General features: G+C 47.4%; 1 protein-coding gene and 1 long non-coding RNA gene across 6 annotated transcripts in view; one reads left to right on the top strand and one right to left on the bottom strand.

The window, feature by feature from the left end:
- Positions 1-6,884, bottom strand: part of DENND2D (DENN domain containing 2D) — an 18,778-nt gene extending 11,894 nt beyond the window's left edge. The window contains exons 1-3 of one of the 3 annotated variants that reach the window (XM_007101691.4): positions 6,634-6,884; positions 1,593-1,768; positions 634-746 (exon numbers count right to left, since the gene is read on the bottom strand). In XM_007101691.4, coding sequence (XP_007101753.1) covers positions 634-746; positions 1,593-1,768; positions 6,634-6,691 — 347 coding nt within the window. In that variant the 5' untranslated portion in view covers positions 6,692-6,884. Of the gene's footprint in view, positions 1-633; positions 747-1,592; positions 1,769-2,340; positions 2,656-6,633 lie in introns of those variants that run through there. The other 2 variants (XM_028489014.2, XM_007101690.4) reach the window with 2 other exon arrangements.
- On the top strand, positions 5,735-15,624 carry LOC129392079 (uncharacterized). 3 transcript variants are annotated; one of them, XR_008617164.1, is made up of 6 exons: positions 5,735-6,314; positions 8,084-8,144; positions 9,997-10,131; positions 10,533-10,602; positions 14,322-14,522; positions 14,630-15,624. It is a non-coding gene; the product is annotated as an uncharacterized lncRNA (long non-coding RNA). The 3 variants fall into 3 exon arrangements; XR_008617165.1 differs by lacking the exon at positions 5,735-6,314 and having other exon boundaries at positions 7,679-8,144; positions 14,409-14,522; XR_008617163.1 differs by lacking the exon at positions 5,735-6,314 and having other exon boundaries at positions 7,679-8,144.
- Positions 15,625-25,438: the final 9,814 nt, after the last annotated feature.

Raw genomic sequence — 25,438 nt, 5'->3', positions numbered from 1 at the left:
AGCCTGCGCGTCCGGAGCCTGTGCTCCGCAACGGGAGAGGCCGCGACAGAGGGAGGCCCGCATACCACAAAAAAAAAAAAAAAAAAAAAAAAAAAAGTGCTTATTGGTGTCAAGCTCTAAATGTATCATCACATTTAGTTCTCAGAACAACCCTTTGAGGTAGGTTCAATCACTATTCCCACTTTAAAATTAAAGGAACTGAGACTCTGAGGGAGTGTTTCTTATCCAAGGTCATTCAACTCATAAGTGGTAAAGCCAAAACTTGAGCTCAGACAGTCAAATTCCAGGACTCATGGTGTAAAGGGCTCTACCATATAAGGGACTCCTTAGAGGCCAAAGGACTTCTTCTAAGTCCATCTTCTGCCAGAGGCAGTCAAAACACAGTGACTAGCTCCTAGGACAAGTGAAAGAACCTCGCCCTGCCCTTCCGTTAGAAGGGACTGCTTAACCTGGTTACCTGAGCTCTCTTGCCTCGAGGTGTCCCAGGCAAGATGTTTAGAAATGAATCAGCTCCAGCCCCTCCCCATCAGGAAGGAAGCTGGTGAGAATTCCAGTTGAGGAGGGTGCAGGAACCACATGGTTCGCCCTTCTCCTCCAGTTCCAGATTCCCCCGTCCCAGGGCCGAGCAATTACCTGGGATACTCAGTGAGTGGGGCCCACTCATTCCCATCTGGGAAGCAAAACAAGGGGATGGCTCCAAGCAGCCGCTCCTCCTCCTCCTGTTGTCCCCGAAGCAAGTTCTCTCGCTACAAGGAATGGGAAAAGAGACAGGTGGATGTGGAGGTAGGAGCAGGTGGAGAGGGCTTGGGGGCTGGCGGGCTACTTTGGAAGCTCTAAAGCAGTCTGAGAATAAGCTTTTCCACTGGTGTGGGACCCAAAGCATGCCTCTGTGCCCATCACTGCACAGAGACTGCATACTGGGTCTGGCTACATGAACCTGAGTTGGACTTCAGTATCCTAAGGATCTACATAGTCAGGAAGGGGGCCAGGACCATGCTGAATACAGAAAGGCCCAGAGACCTCCCGGCTTCCTGGGAGGACCACATCAGAGAGATACCGCATCTGAGAAGAGAAGCAGCCAGGTCAGTAACCTCACTGTCAGGGTTAATGAGAAAGATGCCCTAACCCCACCCCTTCACCCGCTGCAGGACCAGACAAGAAGGAGCCTGATGCTTGGGCTGTGGCCACCAGCTACATGCCTGCCCCACCCTTTCCCTCCCACCCACCCCAGGGAGGGGATTCCTGCAAGGACCTCTGGCAGAAGGTAAGCTTCTCTACAGAGAAGGGTGGCTGAGCATAGAATTTGGAAGAACTAGGAGGTCCACCAAACGGCAGAAGAACTAGCCTAGTTTCCCAGCTAGGGAGCCTAGGTCAGTTGTTACAGAGGCCAGACCTAGATTCTGCGGGTGATAAGAGAAAACAGGGCTGGGCCTGAAGGAAACAGGAACAGTGAGCTCAGGGCAGCTCCAGACGAGCTCCCGCAGGGTGGGGGGGCTGGGGGTGGGGAGAGGGCACCCCCCCCCCGCCGCCACCCATCGCCTCTCAAACACCGGAATCCCCTGTCCCCCATTGCCCCTTCCTTCACTCCTTACCTTGGGGAACTGGTAGGTGATTGTGGGCTCATAATCATCCCCCGAAGTCTTTTTTTTGAGAGAAACCACGAGGAGGTATTCAAAGAAGTGCTGCCCTCCGGCGAAGTTGGGTAGACAGTGCTCCTGGGCCCTTTCTGGTTCCTTTACAACTTCCCCCAGATTATCCTGGGGAGGTCCTGAAACCAAGACACCAGGGCCCATTGGTATCTCATTGATCCAGGCCCTGAGTGGAGGATGTGAGGCTCCAGCATCTTCGGCACCTCTAGGCCGTCATAGCGACACCGAGGTCCCTGGAGCCTGCCCAGCACCTCAGGTCGCGGCACGGGATCAGAGCCAACTGGGCAGTTTCCGTGCCTGCCTGGGAGATTTGGAACCACTGGGGGGTGCCTAGAGGAGGAAAGAAGTCACTGATTCAGAAGCCAAGGAAATATACTGGGGAGGTCACCTGGGAGGCCCGAGGCCCCAGGGTAGCAGAAACTCTGCCTAAGTGAAACAGTATGCCCCGAGTTGACTTGGACTTAAGAAACCGGAACAGGCCAAGGGCCACGTGGCTGTAACCACACCAAACCCCACAGAGGGCATGACCGGCTCTAAAAACCAACAGGGGAAACCTCCTGACCCAGTCACATGGGGAACCAGGGGGAGGATGAGATATAAAAGAAAGAAGAAAAAGAAGTATTTCAAGGAAGAAACAGCCCCATCGAAGAGGGCCACCCGGGAAAAAAGAAGTAGCTAATCCAGTCCAGACCTGCTCCGTGTCGAGGCAGCCAATTGCGGAAGTGCCTGAGTATCCCGCCTACCACTTGTCTTTCCATCTTCTTGGGCCTGTAAGGCATGGAGTGCTTGCTTCCCTTTCCTCTAACAGACTGGCTACAGAAAGCCTGAGAAAGCGGCTGCCGTTTCAGTCTCCAGCCACAACTCTATGAAGCCAAGCCCTGTGCTGTCTTCCAAACAGGGGACAGCAGTTTCCATCCTATGCACCCAATGGTTGAGCAAGAAGGCTGTGTGAAAGAACCCAGGAAGGCAGCAGAACGCCCGCACTGACAGAGGCAGCATCCTGGCACTGCAGCTCAGACCTCAGCTCCTCCCAAAAGCCCCAGGGTGTGGTGAGAGAAAAGGTCATAGGCAAACACCTCCAGAGCCCAGCTGCTTCTGGGCTAAGGGCTTTTAATTCTGGGCTGAAGGTTGTGCAATGCGTTTATTTACAACCCCTTGACAGTGAAGAATGCCTTGCCAGCCCCAGGACAGGGATCTTATATCTCCATAACTCATTCCTGACCTTTCACTTCCTAACTCGGTCAGTGGCAGCAGATAACCTCTGCACGGCCCCCTGCTGCACTCTGGGACTTCCAGGACTTCAAGGCGGCAAGCAAGAGCACGGGACCAAAAACTCCTCACAGCAAGGTTGCCCCTGCCTCCCCTGATTAAAATCAATAGACTTGACCTCATTCATTATCTAAGTGGAGAAATTGTTCTAGCAAGAAGAATTCCTGGATATCAACATGAACCTAAAAGCCTCCTCTCCTGGTGGTGAAATAAAGAGCAAAGTCCTTCTCTGGGTTGGAGAGTTCCTGATATCTCAGCACGGTCTACAATGGTGCATCTTTCATCCCCTGCAATATGTCCTAAGGCAAACGTCTCACTGGGACCTTTTCCAGGGCTCCAGCAAAGAATCCCTCCTCTCAGATAGGAAGCACTGACTTAGGACAGTCTCCCTGGCCTACAGTAGGGGACTGGTTGCATCAGCAGCCTGAGGGGCCCTCAATGGAGTGGAAAGCATCTGGGTGATCTCCACCCCACCCCCACTCCTGCTCAGTCTTTTTTCCTGGTTTGTCCAGGTCAACAGTTCTGCACAAGCTAAGAGCAGAGCAGCTGGGCCCTGGGGCTCCAGTGGTGCTGTGTCTGGAGGCTGGGGAAGAGAGACAGAATAGCAGTAAATCACCTGGGATTCTCACATAAACCCTTGAGTGTGTAAACGCACGTGGTAAGAGAGAAGGACTTTTGCCTTCTAGAGGAGGATTGTGCAGCCAGTCTGTGCAGGTTGCCTCCTAGAGGAGGTAGGAGGCAAAAGGGTTTGGTGCCAGTGTCTGCCACTCCTGCAAAGAATTAATAGACCTCTGGAAGAAAGTGTGGTGCTGAAATAGGGGTCACAGCTGCTTGCTCTTAATAGCTCCAGACCTGGCTTCTGTGGACTAGTAAAAGCCAGTACTCAGTGGCCCAGCCATGACTCCTGGGGAGATCAAGGATCACAGTAAATAAGAATGTTTCAATCACTGTAGGGACTTCCCTGGTGGCGCAGTGGTCAAGAATCCTCTTGCCAATGCAGGGGACATGGGTTCGAGCCCTGGTCCGGGAAGATCCCACATGCCACGGAGCAACTAAGCCCGTGCACCACAACTACTGAAGCCCGTGTGCCTAGAGCCCATGCTCTGCAACAAGAGAAGCCACCGCAATGAGAAGCCTGCGCTCTGCTATGAAGAGTAGCCCCCGCTCGCTTGCCTGCAACTAGAGAAAGCCTGCGTGCAGCAACAAAGACTCAACACAGCCAAAAAAAAAAAAGGAACGTTACATGCACTGCAATGGTGAGAACACTGACCTGGAACACTCGGATCTGTCACCACACCTTATCTGCAACCTGCACAGACTGGCTGCACAATCCTCGCCACCAATCTGAGAAACAAGCATCTCCTGATACAGATGGGGAAACTGAGGCACAGAGTAATTCAGGGACTATTTGGGGAATACAACAGAATCTGTTGGGGGTGGGAATGATGAGAGTTTCATGTTCATGCTCCTGCCTTCTGGATGCAGTACACACCAAACATCCCACAAATGTGAATGCCTCCTGTTTGCAAAAAGCCTTGAGAAGCAAAATCTTTTCCCTGGGCATTCCAGAACCTCAGGAAATGATTTCTTTCCCTAAATCCTTTGGGTTGCATTTTCAGCCCATTTCTTCCTGCTTTATCAGAAGAGCCAAGAGAACAGCAAAACTCACAATCGCAAACGAAAGAAGTTATTGAACTTTGGGACTGAGGACCAAGAAATCCAGAAAAAAGTCTTCCCCCTTTCAAACGGGGTTATCAACGGAAGACGAAACCTCCATCAAACACACGTTTAATATGGGTCTTCTCATTTAATCCCCAGTGCCCTAGAAAGGAATTATTATCCTGAATTTTCAGTTTAGGAGGGAGACGCCCTTTCTAGGGAAGTCAGGAGTCTGGTTACACTTGTCCCTCCACCAGGAAGCACCTCCCACAGCCCTCTTACAAAAGTCCCAGAACCAGCTGGAATATAGGTGAAGGGACTTTCTGGAACCTTGATCTGGAAAGCTGGCCCTTCCTCTTCTAGCTCAGCTGCTCTCGACCCAGGACCACCACTACTGCCAACCCTCCCATCAGGATGATTTACACCCATGTGTGTGTATACACACACACACACACACACACACACACACACACACACACACACACACACACACATCCTCCTACCCCACAGTTACCTTGGGGCCAAAAGGGCAAAAGAGGGAGGGGGAACTCCCGGGAAAGGTGGAGGATAGTATGGAAGATGAGGAAGGCACACTCTCCTACCCGGTAGGTGCCAGACCTCAGGACAGGTAATACTGGCTGCACATCTTACAGTCCCTCACTGTCATCAGGCACAGTCATCAGCCCTGTTTTGGGAACAACTGGAATGTTTCCTCTGGGCTGCAGGGAGCAGATCCCTTCCATTCACACAGGCTTCTGAGGGTCAAGGGAGACCAGGAAAGACCAAGCCAGTGCTCTCCAGAGAAAAGAGGCCACCAGCCCCACCCTGTATCTGCTCCTGCCACAGCACGCCCAGGTATCTGTCCCTACCCATGGTCTCAGACCTCTCCGCCTCAGTACGGGTGGAATGACCAGATAGATACTGGAAACCTGTGTTCACGGAGAACAGTGAGGGCTAGGGGTGGGGGACAGGGGTAATGACAGAAGGAGCACTGATTCCCCCCCCCAGGTCTCCCCAGCTCTGGGGCTTGGAGTAAGAGGGGGTCTCACTCAGTCTTTTGACCGCCAATGTTAGAAGGGGTGGACTGTCGTGGTATGACCCCTGCTTACTTTGCAATTGGTTCCCTTCTTCTCAGAAGGTGGGACCTCTGGACAAAGTATCTAAGGGTTGTGGCTGCTCAGCCATCGGACTGGTCAGTGGTAAGCAGCAATAAATATTTGTTGAATGAATGAAAAAAGAATGAATGAAAAAAGAATGAATGAATTCCTAATTCCCTTCCTTCCAAAGCCCAGCGCCCCTGCTGAGAAGAAAGGAAACGAATATTGACTTCCAATTTAATCCCTACAACCCTGTACGGGAGGAATCATTCTTCCTTCTGTAATGGGGGACCAAGGGATAAGGGAGGTTTGCCTTGTCGGGTTCGCACACTCTAAGGAAGCCGCTGAGCAGGCTGTATCCCAGCTCTGCTCGAGGCCACACTCTCCAGGGCTCCTCGCCGCCCCTCGCCGCCCCTGGGGGGAGGGAGGGGGGGGTGACGTCGCAGGGGAAGGACAGTGCTGTGGCCGGCGGCTGTGTGCGGGGCAAAGTCGCGAGCTCCCACGCATGGAGTCCGGGGGCGGGGAGGCGGGGCAGCGCGGGGAGGCGGGGCGGCCGGGGGCTGAGCCTGTGTCTGCCGGGCGGGCGCCGCGGCCCGGGAGCTGCAGGCACCCTGCGGTTGCCCCACAAACTTCCTGGCTGGTAGGACACGTGGCCCCGGGGCCCCACAACGGTTTCCTTTGGCTGGCGACCTCCCCTTTGCCCCTGCTGGCGTGGCTTCTCCTCTGACCTCAGACCCCTTCCCCACCAGCCCGTTTCCACCTCTACCAGCTCCCTTTCTCTCCAGCTCACCTGACCCCTGCCCAGCACCCCCGGAATGCCCCTCAGACTGCTCCCCGATCGATCGCAACCCTCCTCACCGCCCTGCCTTGGCCCCTCGTCCCCGTCACCTCCTGTCCTGGCCCGCTGTCGCCCCGCTGTGCCCGCGCCCTCGCCCTGCGCGCCCCGGCCCGGCACTAACCGCCACGGCCGCGCTTCAGTCTCAGGCTGGCTCGGAGGCGGCGGCCGAGCCCATCCATGGCCCCTGGAGTACCCGGCGCCCGCTCCCAGGTCCGCGCCGGCCCCGCCCCCCAGTGCGCGACCTCGGCTGGCAGACACTTTCACTTTTCCGCGGGGGAGAGGCAGAGGGGGACGAGCCGGGACGCGGCGGCACACCTTCCGGACTCCGGCCCAACCCCCGGCGCACCTGGGCGGGCCCGCTCTTCCCTGGGCGCCGGGCAGGGCTGCGTGGGGTGACAGAGCGCGCTCGACGCGCGTCCGGGAGGGGCGGTGCCACCTGGCTCCCACCCTCTGTGGGGCGCCCCGGGAAGCTTGACTTTCCGAGCCCCGCGGTCCGCAAATACTCGGGGTTGCCACGAAGTCACCCTCTGCCTCCGCGGCAAGCGCGGGGAGTGCCCGCCCGGTGGGCATCCCTATACCTTCCAGGTGGCTCGGGGACTTATCCCAGAAGGAGACAGAGTTTTCAGAGTCGGCAAACCTTTCCAACCTCTCCACTTCGCCCCCTGCAACTGCGTTAGCCTCTGGACATTTCCAGATCTCTTGCTATATTTGTCCTTCTCCTCCGTGGGGCCCGTGTCCCTGCGTTGCTCTTTTCCCTATTCCACTCCCCCAGCGAAAGGACCTGGGCCCTGTGGGCTCTTTAGGAGGGACTGGAGATGCAGCTTAGGGCCTTGACCCTGCCTTCCATCCAGCCTGCTCTTGGGCAGTTCAGCAAAATGAGAGTAATCCCTGCCCTGCCACCCTGCAGAGACGTGAAAGTCAAGGAATAGAAAGCTCTTTGTAAACTCTTATGTGATACAAATTTAAGGGATGACGATAATAATGATGATAATAGTGATGATGACAGTTGCAGCTAGCCACACTCCCCTTCTTCTAATCCCAAATCCCGTTAGAGCCATTCAGCTTTTCCCCTGCCCTTCTCACCTTCATTACCTTCCTTATACTCCCAAATTTCAAGCTTCCTTTGTCAGAAATGAAAATTTGCATCTGATAAGCCCCTCTTGCTCCTGGGGGATCTGCCCTGGCTCCCCTCTGCCTCCCAGGACCTGTAGGGTGGGAAGGATAGAGGAAGTGCAGAGTCCGTCTGAAATTTCTCCATTCACAGAGGTTTTAGCCTCTGTTTCAGGTATGGGTGGCAGAGAGAAGAAGACACTGTGGCAGAAATATGTCTAGGATCTATAGAAATGACCCCCAGACCTACAGCCACCTTCCTCTCCCATGCATGGCCTCCAGGTGACTCTTCTGTCATAGACTATGGGTGAGCAAGAGTGAGGAATCCAGCCCTGGTATTAAACTGTCTAGTCTTAGCCCAGAGGTTCTAAAAGTTGCCTCTACTCTGGGCCTATGCAATTTTGTACTTAATTACACAGTCTGTTTCTGTTCCCTATTCTCTGTGAATTTCCACACACGAGGACACATCTGTTTCTCAAGTACCTTCTCTTGGCTCTGCATTCATGTCTTCTGCATCTCCGTGTAAGTATAGTAGTTGTTCATGATAAACTTGTCCCACTGGTTGAAGATAATTGTGCCTTAATTTTCCCAACCTATTTTATGGTGGCCTTAACCAAACTACTTCCTTCCTGTAAAAACATATGAAGAAATATGTGTATAGGTACAGCAAAAAGATATGTACAAGACTGTTCATGTCGAATCTTATTTGAAATAGCCTCAAACTGTAAATAACCTCAAACGTCCATAAACAGTGATATGGATGCGTTGCAGCATATTCTTACAATGCAGTACTATACAGCAGTAGGAATGAATAAACCGTGACTGCATGCAATAGCATGGCTACACCATACAAATATAATGTTGAGCAAGACAGTCAGACACAAAAGAGGACATAATGTAAGTTTCCAGTTATGTAAAGTTAAAAACAAGCAAAAGTAATATATGGAATGAGAAGTCAGGATGATGCTATGTTAGGGAGGAGGGAGGAAGTAATGATTGGGAGAATACCATAGGGCTTCTGGGGTGCTAGTAGTGTCCTATTTCTTTCTTTTTTTTTTTTCTTTAAAAAACATCAAGCCATTTACTTTCATTTATCTGTCACCTTTATTAAAGGATTTCATGATGATGTATGTCTCTTAAAGTTTAGGTGTGAATCAAAATGAGCCTTTGTGTTTAAAAGTATATACAATACATCTTTTAGATGGCTTATTGTCCACCTTTGATTATGAACTATTACAATGAAAATGAAAAATTGGGCAACATTGGTACAAGCTGTGGCTTTCGCATGCCTCACCTTGCTCCTTTTTATCCCTGTCTTCTCTTCGTTTATTTGATGTTTTCTGCCTCACCACGACCATTTCAGTTGGTGATACTGTGATAGTGAAGTTATTTGCCAGTTGGAAATATAAACCTTGCTCCCATCACGATTTGTTTCACTGCCGAAGGGCTTAATAATTTTTCTCCACCCAACTTTTTCTGTCTGTGGCAACCAAGGTAGTGTTATGAGAAATTCTCTCATGAATAAAGCTTAACTTCTGAATCTGGGGGCAGGGAGTAGAGTCCTGTTCAGTCAAGTTACTGATTTCTCTAGTTTATATCTTTTGGTAACTAAAGCCCTCAGAACAAAATGGTAGCCAACAGGCATTTCCCAGAGAAGAGGAATTCAAAAAGAAGTTCTCCACGATGTAGTAAGGACTCTTAGGAATTCATAGGACTTTTATAATCAGTATTTTCTCTCCTCTCTCACCATGACCCTTGTATATATGGACAATATTGGGCCATCAATGTCCTATTTCTTAACCTGGTTGGCAGATACATAGGTATGGTCATTCTTTGCACTGTATGCTTACATGTACTTCTTTCTATGTATGTGAAACTAAATAGTTTTTTTTCTTTAAAGTATCCATCAGGACATTAGGATGACATAAATGGAGGCATAAGCTAGTTGAGAATGAAGTGAGAAATTATTGGGATGTAAGGAAGTGGAGTTAGCAAGTATAAATCTACATTTTTGAGAAGTGTGGATAACAATAGGAAAAATTGGTCCATAGTTAGAGGGAGATTTGGGTTTAAAGTGGTGGATTAAGATGGGAAAGATGAGAGCATATTTATGGGTGTAGGGGCAGGAGCCAGGGGGAGGAGATGAAGAGTACAAGAGAGTGGCAGGTGGAACAAGATCTGAGAAGGGGGAGAAGGTAGACGTTGGAGGCTTTGGCAGAAGACTGGCTTTTAATGGGAAAAAGAGCTTTATTTGTGGGAAATGGGTATAGATGTTGATTAGTTTGTAGATGAGGAAGTGGGAAGTTAAAGGATAAAATAAGAGGCCTCAGTTTCTACTAGAAGAAAAGTTTTTTTCCTCCTTTTCTTCTTGTAGTTGTGTTACCGAGTCCAAGCTTGCTCTGCTCACCGCACGACAGATCAATAAATCGGAGACGAGGTGTTGAGGCAGGGAACACGACTTTACTCGCGAAGCCGGCAGAGGGAGAAGATGGCAGACTAATGTCTCAAAGTAACTGTCTTATCTGGCTTTGGAGGCCAGTTTCTTTTATAGCACAGAGATGGGGAGGAGATGAGGAAGTAAAGTAAAAAGGCCATAGTTTTGCAAATGTCCCCTGGAACGGCCAGCCTCGGGAAGGGGACGTGTTCATTTCTTCTTTCTTGCAGCCATCCATCCACAGGTGGACAGGGTCAGGATGTTTCCCTGAACAAAGGCACTCTGGTTTAACATTCAGGCAGAGGGGCAGGGTTCCCCGAGGCAGGCCATTGTGTATAGACAGTATCTTTTTAGTGAACAAAAGCAACGGGAAGCAAAGGTTAAAGTAAAAGAAACAGATTCAACATGGAGTCAGATTTGGCTCTTCCCTGTTACAGTTGCTTCCTCCCTCTCTATCCCTCTGCCTGTTCTCCCAGAATCTGACTGTGGAGTGGAAGAAAATGAGCCAGCCTTCTTTTCTTGAAGGTCTTGAAAGGAAGCCCACAGGTAAGTTTTATTCAGGGAGGCAGCATGGCACAACAGAATGACCTTGGGTGCATGGACTTAGCCCCAGGATGATGCTTACTTGCCCAGCAGCCTTGGGTTAGGCATTTCCCATACCTTACTCTCCTAAAATAAATAAATCACTTTCAGGGTACTTGTGAAAACTAGAAAGAGTAGATTTGTAATCCAAATGTCCAAACTTCACATATCTCTTTAATGCCCAAAACACTGTAGTCTCAAATCATCTCTTTTAATTGCAGAAGTACTGTCTATTACCAGGTTTCTCTTTCTGGGGATTTCCAGGCAACCTTTAAGAAGTGTTTACACGTTCCACAAACCAATTCTGGTAGTTGCTTGTCATCAGAGTCCATAGTAGGGATCCAAACTATTACTTCCTCCTTCCTCAGTTATGCATTTGTCTCCCCTGTGCCATTTTGCCCAACTTGGACATTGGCCCTATCTCCAATTCAGGATGGTGATAGCTGAGGTCAGGAAATAAGATTTGTTAGGATTTTGCTGACGGCTTTGATAAGAAAGGATATTACAAAACAGAGAACTTAAAAACGAAGTATCACTGCTCTTGGGGTCCACAGAGGGGTCCTGTCCTGGCACTTCTCTACCTGCCCCTAGGGCTGCCCCCATGTTGCAGGGACCAGCAGACCTGACCTCAGTGGAAATGCCCTTGAGTCTAGCCTTGTCTCTGTGTTCACATATTCCAGAATGATCTACAGTGGCAAGGTTTATTACATTCGGAGGGAGCCCTGCCCCTGAATGTGATCCTGTCCTTTGGCACAAAGCATCAGAACAACAACAAACCCAACAAAACACCTCCAAAGAATGGGTCCTTCAGTACAGAATAACACTGTCCATAGTCCTGTACAGTTCTTCTTCACAGCTTGAGGTGCACAGAAGCTCAACTATCTGTCCTTCAAGCCACCTTGGAGTCTAATCTCCTGTGAGAAACAACTTGAACAGTGACCCACGCCTCTGCTAGGAATAATCAACAATAGCAAGGATTAGCAAAGGACCTCTGAGTACTGGAAACAAAGACTACCATTTTTTAAAAAATATTTATTTCTTTATTTGGCTGTGCCAGGTCTTAGTTGTGGCATGCACCTCCTTTAGTTGCGGCCTGCATGCGGGATCTAGTTCCCTGAACCAGGGATTGAACCAGGCCCCCTGCATTGGGACCACGCAGTCTTAACCACTGGACCACCAGGGAAGTCCCACAAAGACTACCTTTTACATTCCCACAAAGAGATCCTGGAGCCAAAGTTCTCAAACCTCTCTCCTGGACAAGGGTCTCTGCTCTATATTTGGACAATTTTGACCAAACCTTGACCCCCCTCCTCCCCATTTAAATTATATCCTCCTGTTACAACCTCAGATCACACTCTTTCCTTTGTTTTCTTAAAAACACTTAACGATTTATAGTTAAACATGGATTTCTGAAATTAGTTGTTCAGCTATTCTCTCCCTCTCTAGAGTCACCCCAGGAGGCATGGGTCATGTCTCTTTTGCTCATCCCTGTGTCCCCAGTGCCTAGCACAGTGCTAGGCACACATTCGATAATCAGTAAACATTTCTCCATTGAATAAATGAGTGAATGACTAGGGGAGTAGTCTACCCTTAGTGTCTACCTCTAAGGAGACAGAAAATTACTTGAAACATTTTTGGTCTTCCAAGTTCTATCAGGGCTAACACTTAGATTGCTTAACACTCATTCTGACTCTTTCTTTGCTGGATGAGTCTTTGATCAGAGGTGTATCAGATCAGTGGGATCTGATCATGGCGGTCCCAGTCTCCTTTCTTGAGAATGATTTGTAGTGGGCAGGTGACTCAGCTCTGGCCCAGTAAAAGGTAAGGAGGTGTCTGTCCTAGTCAAGGGGAAATCTGCCAGGGACTTCTGGTATAGGTTTCTCTAGAAGGGATGGTATTTTTCTGCCTCTGGACATCACTGAGTTTGGATATGATGATAGGAACTGCTGAGATGAAGCCAGCACATGCAGCAGAACAGGGCAGACCAGCTCTCAGAGTAAGGGGACCAGAGCCAGGTACAGCTGGGCTGGCAGGAGCCTGGAGCTGTCTCAGCTCTGCGCTTCTTGTTACCCAAGGTATCAACTCTTCCTACGGATTAAGGTGGTGAGCTTTCTAAGTACATTTTACATGGCGTCCGACACAATACACACACAGGTAATATACAAAAAACACAAGCTTCACAAAACAATACCACTCCTACTATATGCAATGTATTTCTGCTTTTTTTCTTCCGTTCTATTATTGCATTAAAATATGCTTTTTTAAGTCACCCTAAAATGATTTCATCACCCCAAATGTGTGTAACCTGCAGTTCAAAACACTTTGGAGTTTTCTGGTACTTTTAACTGCAGACTCTGGGGCCAGACTACCTGGGTTGGTATCCCAGCTCTGCCAATTACTAGCTTTGCTACATTGGACAAGTTTCTTAACCTCTCTGTGATTCGATTTTCTCATATTTGATGGGGATAAGACTGACCTACCTCATAGGGTTGCTTTAAGGATGCATAAATGAGTTAATGCACCCGAAGCACATGGTAAGGGAACGTATTGGGAGGTCTGAAGAGAAGACTGACATGATTTCACAAAGATGAATAAGCCACGGTCCCAGTCCTCACGGAGTTTACATTCTTGTGGGAAAGATATAATGTAGAGGTGCTGAGATTAAGAGAAATACAGAACAGTCCAGAAACATGAAGGAGAAGCATGCATTCTAGTTGTGGAATCAAATCTAATCTCCAGGAGGTAGGACTGGGAGATAAAATGAGTTGTGAAAATTCTACTTACTTAAAAAAAAATAGACTAATTTTTAGAGCAATTTTAGGTTTATAGAAGAATAGAATGGAAAGTATAGACAATTCCTACATATATCCTTCACTCCCACCCTCACACACAGTTTCCCTATTATCAATATGTAGTACATTTGTTACAGTTGGTGAGCCAATATCGATACACTATTATTAACTAAATTCCATAGTTTATGTTAGGGTTCACTCTTGGTCTTGTAAATTCTGTGGGTTTTGACAAATGTATAATGACATGTCTCCACCATTACAGTATCATATGGAGTAGTTTCACTGCCCTAAAATCCCCTGTGTTCCCACCTATTCATGCCTCCTTCCCTCCCTGGAATCCCTGGCAACCACTGGTCCTTTTACTGTCTCCATAGTTTTGCCTTTTTCCAGAATGTCATAGAATTGGAATCATACAGCAAGTAGCATTTTCAGATTGGCTTCTTTCACTTAACAATATCTACTTAAATTTTAAAAACCTCTCTGAATACAGAATACATTCAGAAGAAAAAGAACAAAGAGTAAGAATTTGAAAGTATCTTTCATCACTATTCAGGGCTCTGAGCAACCAATAGGCATAACCAATGTCCTTGACAAGCATCTGCTTAATAAATATTTGTTGAATAAATATGAATAAATTCCCAGTGCTATGACTGCAACATTAGTACATGGTTAGTACATATCTGCTGAGGGGAACTACAGTCCTAACACCTTGATTTTTAACTTAGGAGCTTCCCGGTTCTCCTTGGCCATTCACTTAATAGGAACAGACAGTTCTCATAGTTTGAGCTCTTTATATGTTCCAGGAGCAATGCTAAGCATTTTACAAATATTATTTCAAATCAGCATTACTAATAATCCTTTGAGCTAGGTGTTACTATTTCTGCTTTATAGATGAAGAAACAAGTTCAGAGATGCAAGGTCACACAGCAAGGTAAAGTGAACCTTTCATTCACACTCAGATGGGAACATTATCTCCAGGTTCTTGAGTCCACCAGCAGTTGCTGCGGAGTCTTCTATGGAGCTGACAAGTGGTCTGGCCCTCAAAGCCTTCCCTGATGTCCTCAGACAGATATCCTGTGTGATTACAGTCAGGTCAGTCTGCTCAGTGCTCCTAAAATTGCCCTACCTTCCACACTGAGGAATTCCCCAAAGTCTACGTGGGTTTCATTGTTGTTGTTGCTTTTTCTTGTTTGGGACAGAGGCTCATCATTATCGGTGTCACAGCTACTAAAAGTCCTCAGAGATGTGAATGATCCCCTGGAGATAAGGCAGACATTTCTACTGAAATGCTAGGAAAATAAGCCCACCATTCACCATTGTATGGGGAAAGAAGGGGCCCTGAAGATCATGTACAGCTTTGTAATTCATCGAGGAGCCTTAGACATTTCTGCATTTAGAAATTTTAAATGACTGAGTTCTCCAACGCTTCAAACTTCTGGCAGGGAAGACATATTAATCCAACAAGCAAATCTTCTAAACATGTAAATGAGTCTTGCAAATCGAACATATCGACCTGCTAAATGTGGCAAGCAGACAGAAGATAACCAGAGCAACACCATGAAGATAAGTCACTTTACCTGAATGAACACAATTTACCAAAAGTACTGATCCCACTGTCATCTATTTATTGTCTCCTTGTTTATCTGTACATTTTCCCAGAACTACATTTTTTTCTCAGCCAACCAAGAGAAACTTAAAAACCCTCAGTTCCATGACTACAGTAACTGACATTTCAGAATCAAAGTTTGGTCTGAGACTCTGGATAACTAAACAAGGCTTACACAGTAATTCTAAGATCATTCTAGATGAGCCATAAATAAGCTGAACTCTTCTTAAGTCTTTTCAATCCTATACATTTTCTTACAATATAGTGCATCTTCTATCACCTTTTTGATATTTTGAACAGTAACTTTTTTTTTTTTTTTTTTTGCGGTACATGGGCCTCTCACTGTTGTGGCCTGTCCCATTGCGGAGCACAGGCTCCAGACGCGCAGGCTCAGCGGCCATGGCTCACGGGCCCAGCCGCTCCGCTGCATGTGGGATCTTCCCGAACCGGGGCACGAACCCGTGTCCCCTGCATCGGCAGGCGGGCTCTCAACCACTGCGCCACCAGGGAAGCCCTTGAACAGTAACCTTTTATAACACTTTTACTGAGATATCTTCCACGTGAATTTTTTTTTTTTTTTTTTTTTTTTTTGGTGGTATGCGGGCCTCTCACTGCCGTGGCCCCTCCCGTTGGGGAGCACAGGCTCCAGACGCGCAGGCCCAACAGCCACGGCCCATGGGCCCAGCCGCTCCGCGGCATGTGGGATCTTCCCGGACCTGGGCACGAACCCGTGTTCCCTGCATCAGCAGGCGGATCCTCAACCACTGCGCCACCAGGGAAGCCCCCATGTGAATTTTGATTGACTAATTTGAACTTCTCTTCTCTTTGTCTAGTTTTCAATGAAATGCCTTTATTGCCTGCAGTGAAATCTCTTTGTTCCATACCCTCTTTGTTTCTCTACGTCTCATTTGTCTCATTAACCATATTCTGGGCATTTATTGACAGAAAGAACCTAGACTTGTGAAATGTCCAGTTAGAAGGAACAGGATCAGAGGCATTCCTATGCCCCAGGCTGGCCCTGTCAAGGGCTGCTACCTCTGCAGGCACAGTCTCAGCAATAGGAAAATCCCCGCCTTGAGAACTTAGAGTCTGCCAGGCCATGGCCTCCCGGGCCGTGTGCGTGCGTGCGTGCGTGTGTGCATGTGTGTGTGTGTGTGTGTGTGTGTGTGTGTGTGTGTAGCCTTGTCATCATACAGCTAATTAGTGGCTGTCTAAGGACAGGCTCTGTCCAAGCCCTTATCTTCAGCCCAATGAAGGGATCTGATGGATAACTGTCTTCATTTTTTTCCCCCTTTTTCCCTTAATGAGCAGATGCCACAGAAAGCAGTGAGCACTCAGCACAGCCCTAGAACACAGAGATCAGCAAATACTTGTTCATTGACTGATTAATGACACTGACCCCCAGCTGTCCACATTCACCATAACAACAGAGCCTAAGAATATATGAGCCCCACACCCCCATGGGTCTCTTCCTCTCCCCTTATGCCTGCCCAGTTCAGAAAGGAGCTGTGCTGAACAACCTTGACCATGGCCATCCTGTAGTGGAAGCTAAGGAAATGATGAAAGGCTTTGAAAGACAAGTATGTGAAGAAAGGGGGAAGGTCACAGTGGGCAGGGACCTGGAGGGAAGAGAGAAAGGTGGCTGGGTAGAGAGGCCGGGGGCAGGGCTGTCATCCCCCTCACAACCAAGCCTGCCCACTTGGATCTCAGAGACTGCTCTCCTTTCCTTCCTTTTGGCTCCTGCAGAAAATATTAATTTTGTCTTATGTCTCGGTCATATTTAACTAGATGGATGCATATAGGTGTATGTATGTACACATACATATACTCACATAGGTGCCCACATGTCTATTTAGCTATACATACCAAATTGACACCTGTCCCCAAACTGGACTCTGCTGAATACAGCCACTCAAACTCAGTGCCCTCAGGGAGCTTGCACTCTTGGGATGACACATCGACTCAAGGATAAGGGCCAGCCTCCCCTTGGGTGGATGCCTATATCAGACTTTTCTAAGAGCTGAAAAAAAACTACAGCCTACTTCATCATTTCTCCAGTTCTCTCCTCACTTTACATCTCACTCTAACATTTCTTCATGCAGCTGTCATTTCCTGAGTGTCTCCTGTGTCCCAGGCACGCTTCTGGGTGCTGTGGACTGAACCACACAAACTTGAACCTGGCTCCAAGGAGGTACCCCCTCAGCGCTCAGAGGAGTTTCCACAACCAATGCAAATTGCTGGCTTCTTGTGAGGACCAAGGGAGATTTTAGTTATGAAAATGCTTCGAGTAATTGGAATACCCGAGCTAATATTTTTGCCATATACTTCAGTGGTATGTATAACAGAGCTCATTCTTGCAGCTGAGAGGAAGCAGAACATAACAGTACTCAGCACCTTCATGGACCACATGAAGGGTCTGAGGTCTGAGCAGCAGTCAGGTTGTGAGTACCTGAGAACCCAGGAGCATCCGGGTCCCATAGTGAATGGGGCTGTGCACTTAAAACGCACTTTGTTTTATTTTTGCTTTCTTGTTTTTCCTTTTTGTAATATACAAAGGAAACTAAATGCAAATTGGTACTTATTCTATAGGGGCCCAGATACCAGTCCCCTGCTTATGAGGAAATGGAAAGTATCGGTTGCCCTAGCAACAGAGTCCTGGTGGCAAGAGACCTGGGGGCAGGAGGAGGGGCTATGGTTGTTTACCAGCTTGTTCTGGCGAAGGAGGTGGAACCCTCGCCCACAGCACTAACCAGAGGAAACTGTCTGTTCCCCAAGGTCATTATGGGCTTCCTGCCAGAGCACCTGAAATTTCAAGTCACGCATGAGGTGGGCCTTCACCTCAAAGTCTTTCCATAGATAGAGATGGAAGGGTGAGTTTGCGAATGACCAACCAACTGCCTCCCAGCTCAAACCTGAACTCCTTCGTGCTGAATGGGGGAAACTGCAGGTAGAAGGAACACCAGGCTTTTGAATTCTGCGTTTCAGTCCTGGCTCTGCCATTTGAAAGCTGTGTGGGGAGAGGGTATAAAGTGCATTGGCTATGAGGTTTACATAACTATCTCCCATCCATTTTAATTTTTCCCCTTTCCTTCCCAGTTCCCAGGACCCCTTTATCTCTCCTCTTGTGCAGCCAGTCAGAACTCAAAATTCTTCTTACTTTATTTTGCAAATCAATTTTGTTTTCTTTGTTTCATTTTTTGCTCTCTAAATCAGACCCTGAGACCTAATTTTCAGAATTGAGCGACTATGTAAGTGTTATGCCAACAACAACAATAAAATTCTTCTCCAGAAGGAATTCTGTCTCCAGCTTTAATATAACATAGATTTTTTTTTTTTTTCCTCATGGCTACTCTGGTGGTTCTTCACTCTACACTTCCCTACCTCCCTTGCTCCTCAAGATAACCTAAAATGAATGAGAGAGCCAAACTGGCGTGCCATCTCTACAGACTTTTCCCTGAAGATCATGTATGACTTTGTAATTTATTGAAGATCCTTAGATATTTCTACATTTAGAAATCTAAAATGACTGATTTCGGGCTTCCCTGGTGGCGCAGTGGTTAAGAATCCACCTGCCAATTCAGGGGACACGGGTTCGAGCCCTGGTCTGGGAAGATCCATATGCTGCGGAGCAGCTAAGCTTGGGCGCCACAAGTTCTGAGCCTGCGCTCTAGAGACCGTGAGCCACAACTACTGAGCCTATGTGCCACAATTACTGAAGCCCGCGTGCCTAGAGCCCGTGCTCAGCAACAAGAGAAGCCACCGCAATGAGAAGCCCATGCACCGCAACAAAGACCCAATGCAGCCAAAAATAAATAAATAAATAAATAAATAAATAAATAAATAAATAAAATAAAATGACTGATTTCTCCAGTGCTTCAAACTTCTGGCAGGAAAGACATATTAATCCAAGTCCCCAGGGGTGGAATACTCCTCACAGGCCATTTTCCAAACAATCTGAAACCAAATATGCCCACCCTTCTCCCCTCCATCTTCCTCCTGTGTCTTTCTTTCAATCAGCTTGTTAATGAAGTCTTCCAAAATCAGTCTGCCATCTTGCCAGCATCATAGCAGTACAGGTTTATTATATACATCTGCCAAACACTGGCGGGGGCTGGGTGGAAGGGGCGGTTTTGTAACAAAATTGCAAAAAGCAATCTATGATAGAAATTGTCCATCACCAAGTTAACATTCTTCCTGCAGCATGCCCCTTCTACTCTGCCAATAGAACCTCGATGTGTTTATCTACAAGTAGAAATCTTTTGACTTTAGGGAGAGAAGATCTCTTACTCTGGCCATAAGGAATGAATTGCAATTTTCCTGGACCACACATAGTAATCTCATTCTTCTAAGATTGGCTACATGACCCAATGAGATATGAGGGGAAGTTTGCTGGATGGGGTTTCCAAAAAAGTTTTTGCTTTCTTGGGTAAAAAGGGACAAACTCAACTGGCAGGGTCGCTTTTGTCCCTTTGCCATTGCTTCTTTCCTGGAATACTGACATCGTGCCTGGAAGTACAGCAGACATCTTGGGACCATGAGGCACAGGAAAAAGGACAAAGATACAATCTTTTATGTATGGTTTAAGAGAAAGATAGCAAGACCCTGGGATACTAATGGTAACCTTGAGTAGCTGACCATCCCTGCTCTAATCAGTTATGTGAAACAAGCCTCCATTTGTTTATGTCCTTAGGTTTTCTGTCATATGTATCTAAATGCAGTCCTGACTGATATATAGTTCTTGCTCTCAAGAAACATTTAATGGCTCTTGAGAACCATTAATGTATATGCATCTTGACATCAATCTTGATTCCAAATTCAGTGTATGGAAAAAATCCCATCTGCTCTACTATCAAAATATATCCCAGATTTCAACCACTTCCCGTTGCCCCTGCTGCTACCTGGTTTAAGCCACCCTCCTCTTTCAGAATAATGTAGTATTCTCTTGACAGACCACCTGTATCTGTTCTTTTGCATCTTCAGTCTATTCTCAACACAGCAGCCAAAATGATTCCATAAAATGTAAGTCAAACGGTATCACTCCTCTCATCAAAACCCTCCAATGGTGTCCATGTTACTCAGCTTAGAAGCCAAACTCCTTAGAATGACCTACAGGGCACCTGCATGATTTCGCTCCTGGTTTTAGATAGTTTCTGTTATGCCACCTTCAAGTTCACTGTTATTTTCTTCTTCAGGATCTAATCTACTTTTATGTCCATCCAGTGAATTTATCATCTTGAATATTGTATTTTTCAGCTCTTGAGGTTCCATTTTTTTACGGTTTCTATCTCTCTCTTCATTACATCGACTGAAATAAAAACACACAGTATGAGAGATGTGAGTTTCAGTCTTATTTGGGGACTTACTGAGGACTATAACCCTGGAGACAGTGTCTCAGATGGCTCTGAGGAACTGCTCGGAAGAGGTAGCGGGGAGGCCAGCATATATGTGATTTTGGAGAAGGGGTACATGCAATCAAGCACACATCTTGGTAGAAGGTTGCTACTAGTCAAGAGGAACAGCTATGACTGGTGCTTTTCTAAGTATGGAAAGATGCAAGAATCCAGGTTCATAAAATTTTCTCCTGAAGATATCTGACTCTCTGAAGGCCTGTTCTGCCCGTTTTCCCAGAGCACAGTGTGCCTTGTTCCTGATCTCTGCCCTAAACTCCTTTCAGGGTGTGTTGAAGGTCAGTGACTTCAGTGACTAATGACTCAATCATCGTAGAGCCAGATGGTGAGTAAAATTCTTTAGTTGTCAATTATATTTATGTTTCCCTTTAAGTCCTTGAATATACTTATTATAGCTGCTTTAAGGCCTTTGTATGTCAATCTCTATTTTCTAGGTCTGTTTTTTTTTTACACATTTTAATCCTGGTTATTAGTCATCCTTCCTGTGTTTTGGCATAGCTAGTAATTTTTTATTGGATGCTGAACACTGTAACTGTTATGTCGTTGAATGTGTAGATTTTGTTGGCAGGCAGTCAATTTACTGGCAGATTGGCTTGAGTATTTTACAACTTGTGTTCAGGCTTTGTTAGGGATGGTCTCAAGTGGTTGTTTACTTTCAGCTCTCTAGTGGTGTTTTTTTCCTTGGTGATGGATCTTCATCCATTCTTCTGGAGTTTCACCCTTTGTACGTACAGCTTGGCATTCAGCAAAGATTCAGGGGAACCACACAGATTTCTGAAGCTCTTTTTCTGTATTGCTCCCTTGTCTCTGGGACGCTATGGCACAATTTCCATACATCCCAGCCTCTTCCAACTCCAATCTTTGTCCTCTCAGCTCAGTGAGACCACCATGCTCTTCATAGGCCCCCCTTCCTTGTGCTGCAATCTGGAAATGGTCCCAAGGCAGAAATCCAGGGGAGCAGTAGGGTTCACCTAATTTGCTTTCCTTCTGTCTGGGTTCACAGTTCCGCACTGCATGTTGCCTACTGCCTGCAAATAATGGTTTCACATATTTAAACTACTTCTCTAGTTTATGGCACGGGGGTTACTCAGTCATAACTAGGGTTTGGTCACAAACCCTTCCTAAATGTGTAGTGCATTTCAGCCTCTGTGCTAGTTACTAGGATATGAAGTTGAGTATAAATACATTGGCACGTGGTAGAGGAAATGAAACTCAGAGCGGGGAGATAATTTGCCTAAGACAAAGCTGTCGTTGGTACCAGGAGGAGTGTCCAGGTGTTTTACATTCTCAGGCTGTTCTTTATGTGCAAGCCATATCATTTTCCCCTCAGCTTAGCTCCTCTGAGCACTTTCTCCCCCTCAGTCCCCGTCTTCTGACATTTGGAATACTGACTCCTTCAACCAGCTCCCCTCCAACACCTCCCCAACCCCTTTTTCAGACTAGCTGGGAAAGTTCTTTCAGGCCCACATGTAACAGACCATTTAGAAGGATGGAGACCCATGCCATCAAGAGCCAGCGGGTTGAGCTTTGTGATTCTCTCCACTTGGACATCTGCTTCAGATTTGCCCCAAAGGCCCTTCACACCAACATGCAGCAAGATGAGCCCATGTCAAGGAAATTATGCCAAAAATAGCAACACCTAAGCAAATGGGATTCATCAAAAAATAAGCAGAGTAATAAATATCTGCCTCTGTGCGTCAGGCCCCAAGGGGCTGAGGGTCACAAATGAAAGGGCTCTTTTCTCCAGGAGCATTCATTCAAGGGACTGGCGCTGGCAGACACCTCCTGCTGCTGGTTTTTCAGGGTCTGCCTCACATACAGATGTCCCCCTTTCCCAAGGTCATGCCCTTACCAGGGTAGCCCACATGTGGGGACAAAATTAGGTGGGAGGATAAAGGTCCAGGTATTTTAGTCTGAAGCAGGACAACTCAGAGGGACACCACTTGTTCTAGAGCTCCTGGCCAGGTTGGCCGAAGCTTTGTCAAGGCTGCGTCATGACTCAGCTTCTCCCTCTGTCCAGTCCTGCCCCTTCTCCCTTCCTTTCACAGGTGATGATTCCTGATAAACGACTTGTGCCCAAGCTCTGACTCCACATCTGTAGCCAGACTACCTAAACTGTGACATAGGAAGCCACCACAGGGCTTTGGCAGCTACATAGAGTCCAGGTTCCCTGCAGCCAGGGCCTCAAGGTCAGGCAGTGGGTGATGACCCCACAGGAAGGTCACCCTGATACACAGGTTCTGGCCCCTCACAACTCTCCACCTCCCTGCTTTACCAGTGTGACAGAAAATTGAAATGAACATCCAGAATATATCGGAAAATAACATTAGATATTTACTGAGTGTACATTCTGATCCAGGCACTATACTAAATGCTTCACATGTGTGATCAAATTTAATCCCCACAGGCACTCCCACACGAGAGGTCATCTTGTTGTCCCTATTCTCTAAAGGACTTTCCTCTTCCCTGGCCTGTGTCTGCAAAACGTTGGGGCAGGTCCATGGGCAGGTGATGTATGATTATCTCAGGCCCCCTCCAGGAATCTGGCCTCAACTTCTAGGGTATGAGCCCCTCACAACAGCTTCCTTTCATGTCTGGCTGGTGCTTACGTCCTTCTTTTCCTCGTTCCTCCCCCAACTTTCAATTCTTCAGATCTGGCAGCTCCCTGCACGGGGCACACTGACAAATCAGAGGCACTTTCAGAGCTCTACCCCCTCCCTCAAAACTAGGAAGGCGAGAGGCGAGAAGCGCTCAGCCCACATCCTGTATTTGAGCCCAGTTCCCACCAGTGGTTCAACCTAGTCAAGTCTTTATGCAACAGCTTTCAGCTCCTCTCCAGCTTAACAAACACCCACTTGGGGTCCCAAGATGTCAATCATTCACTCCTCTGTTTATCAATGACGCACTACCAGTGGTGGACCTACTGTGGACAGGAGCCAGCTGGAAGGACGCAGATGAATGACCTGTTCATTTATTCTTACACTTGTTTATTTAATAATGACTTTATCTATTTATTTATTTATTGGCTGTGTTGGGTCTTCGTTGCTACACATGGGCTCTCTCTAGTTGCAGTGAGCAGGGGCCACTCTTCATCGCGGTGCGCGGGCCTCTCGCTGTCGCGGCCTCTCTTGTTGCGGAGCACAGGCTCCAGACGTGCAGGCTCAGTAGTTGGGGCTCACGGACCTAGTTGCTCCGCGGCATGTGGGATCTTCCCAGACCAGGGCTCGAACCCGTGTCCCCTGCATTGGCAGGCAGACTCTCAACCACTGCACCACCAGGGAAGCCCTGAGATCCTATTCTGTTTGAAGCACAAGTCCTAGAAATATGTGGGGGGGAGAGCGGGGGAGCAAGAAACAGTCTTTATTTATTTATTATCGAAGTAGAGTTGATTTACAATGTTGTGTTACTTTCTGCTGTACAGCAAAGTGATTCAGTTATACATACATATACATTCATTTTTAGATCCTCTTCCATTATGGTTTATCACAGGCTATTGAATATAGTTCCCTGTGCTATACAGTAGGACCTTGCTGTTTATCCATTCGATATATACTAGTTTGTATCTGCTAACCCCAAACTCCCACTCCATCCATCCCCAATTCCCCCTCACCCTTGGCAACCACAGGTCTGTTCTCTATGTCTGTGAGTCTCTTTCTGTAAGAAACAGTCTTGACCTTAAACTCCAGTTAGCGGAAGGGAGAAGGGCTAGAGTCCATGATTAAACTACTTTACCATAGTCCTGTCTCACACACAAAGTCCAGAAGAATAGGCAAGACATTTTTAGTTCAGGTTTAAAAGCAAAAGGGGTTCTCAGAGAGGTGGGTAGTTCTTTTGGGGGGCTGAGTCTTTCTATTTAGATCCTCTGGGTGTGTCACAGGCCAGTTCCTCTCACCAAGGAGCAAATACCTCTGTCTGAAACTGCTCTCTCCCCTCCCCCTCATGGACACTTGGCCTCATTTAGCCTTCCTCCCAGCATCCTGCCCCGTAGTTGGGCCTCTCTCAGCACACATCCCATGTGTCTCCAGGCTGACGTGCTGAAAGAGGCCTGTCTCTTCCTCTGACTTGAGGCACATTAACAAAAGCCCCCTCTGTTACACCACGTGTAGGCCTGAACCAGGTCCCAGAAAGCAAGGTGGGAGGTGCCAAGCCTCAGGAATGTGTGCAAGTTGGGACAAACAAGAAAAACCCATTTTGCCTTATTTAGAACAGAACATTTCTTTATCCTTTTTCTTCATTTTTCCCTTCTAACTTCCCTGGTGTTCTGCCTCTGCTTCGTCCATTTTTTAAGTCCATACCTATTTCCACAGTGATCTGGGTCACGGACTCATTCCTATATACCTATTCCTATCCCCATTCACCCTCCCAGCTTTTGGGAGACATTCTCTATCCCAGCAAGAGACTGAGGGGTTGGGGGACACAGCACCTTCTCAGGCCACAAGCCGAGGTGTTGAGCCACCCACGAACCACCACCAGAGGGCGCTACTCCCCCTTGCCTCCTGCTGCCAAGGCACTATCCCAGTCCAGGCTGGTGGTGGTTCAGCCCAAGTGCAAGGACCTGGACCCAGAATTCTACCTGGACCAGTGACAGTGCTTCACTTTCCTCACTCGCTAATAAAAAGCCATCTTTCATTTTTTTTTTTTCAATAAAAACATATGTATTGCCCATTCCACTTATTTTCCACTTTTTTTTTGAACATCTTTATTGGAGTATAATTGCTTTACAATGGTGTGTTACTTTCTGCTGTATAACAAAGTGAATCAGCTATACATATATATATATATCCCCATATCTCCTCCCTCTTGTGTCTCCCTCCCACCCTCCCTATCCCACCCCTCTAGGTGGTCACAAAGCACTGAGCTGATCACCCTGTGCTATGTGGCTGCTTCCCACTAGCTGTATATTTTACGTTTGGTAGTGTATATATGTCCATGCCACTCTTTCACTTTGTCCCAGCTTACCCTTCCCCTCCCCGTATCCTCAAGTCCATTCTCTA

The sequence above is a fragment of the Physeter macrocephalus genome, chromosome 4 (assembly GCF_002837175.3).
Source record: "Physeter macrocephalus isolate SW-GA chromosome 4, ASM283717v5, whole genome shotgun sequence".
Taxonomy (NCBI): Eukaryota; Metazoa; Chordata; class Mammalia; order Artiodactyla; family Physeteridae; genus Physeter; species Physeter macrocephalus.
This window is presented reverse-complemented; position numbering and strand designations above follow the sequence as displayed.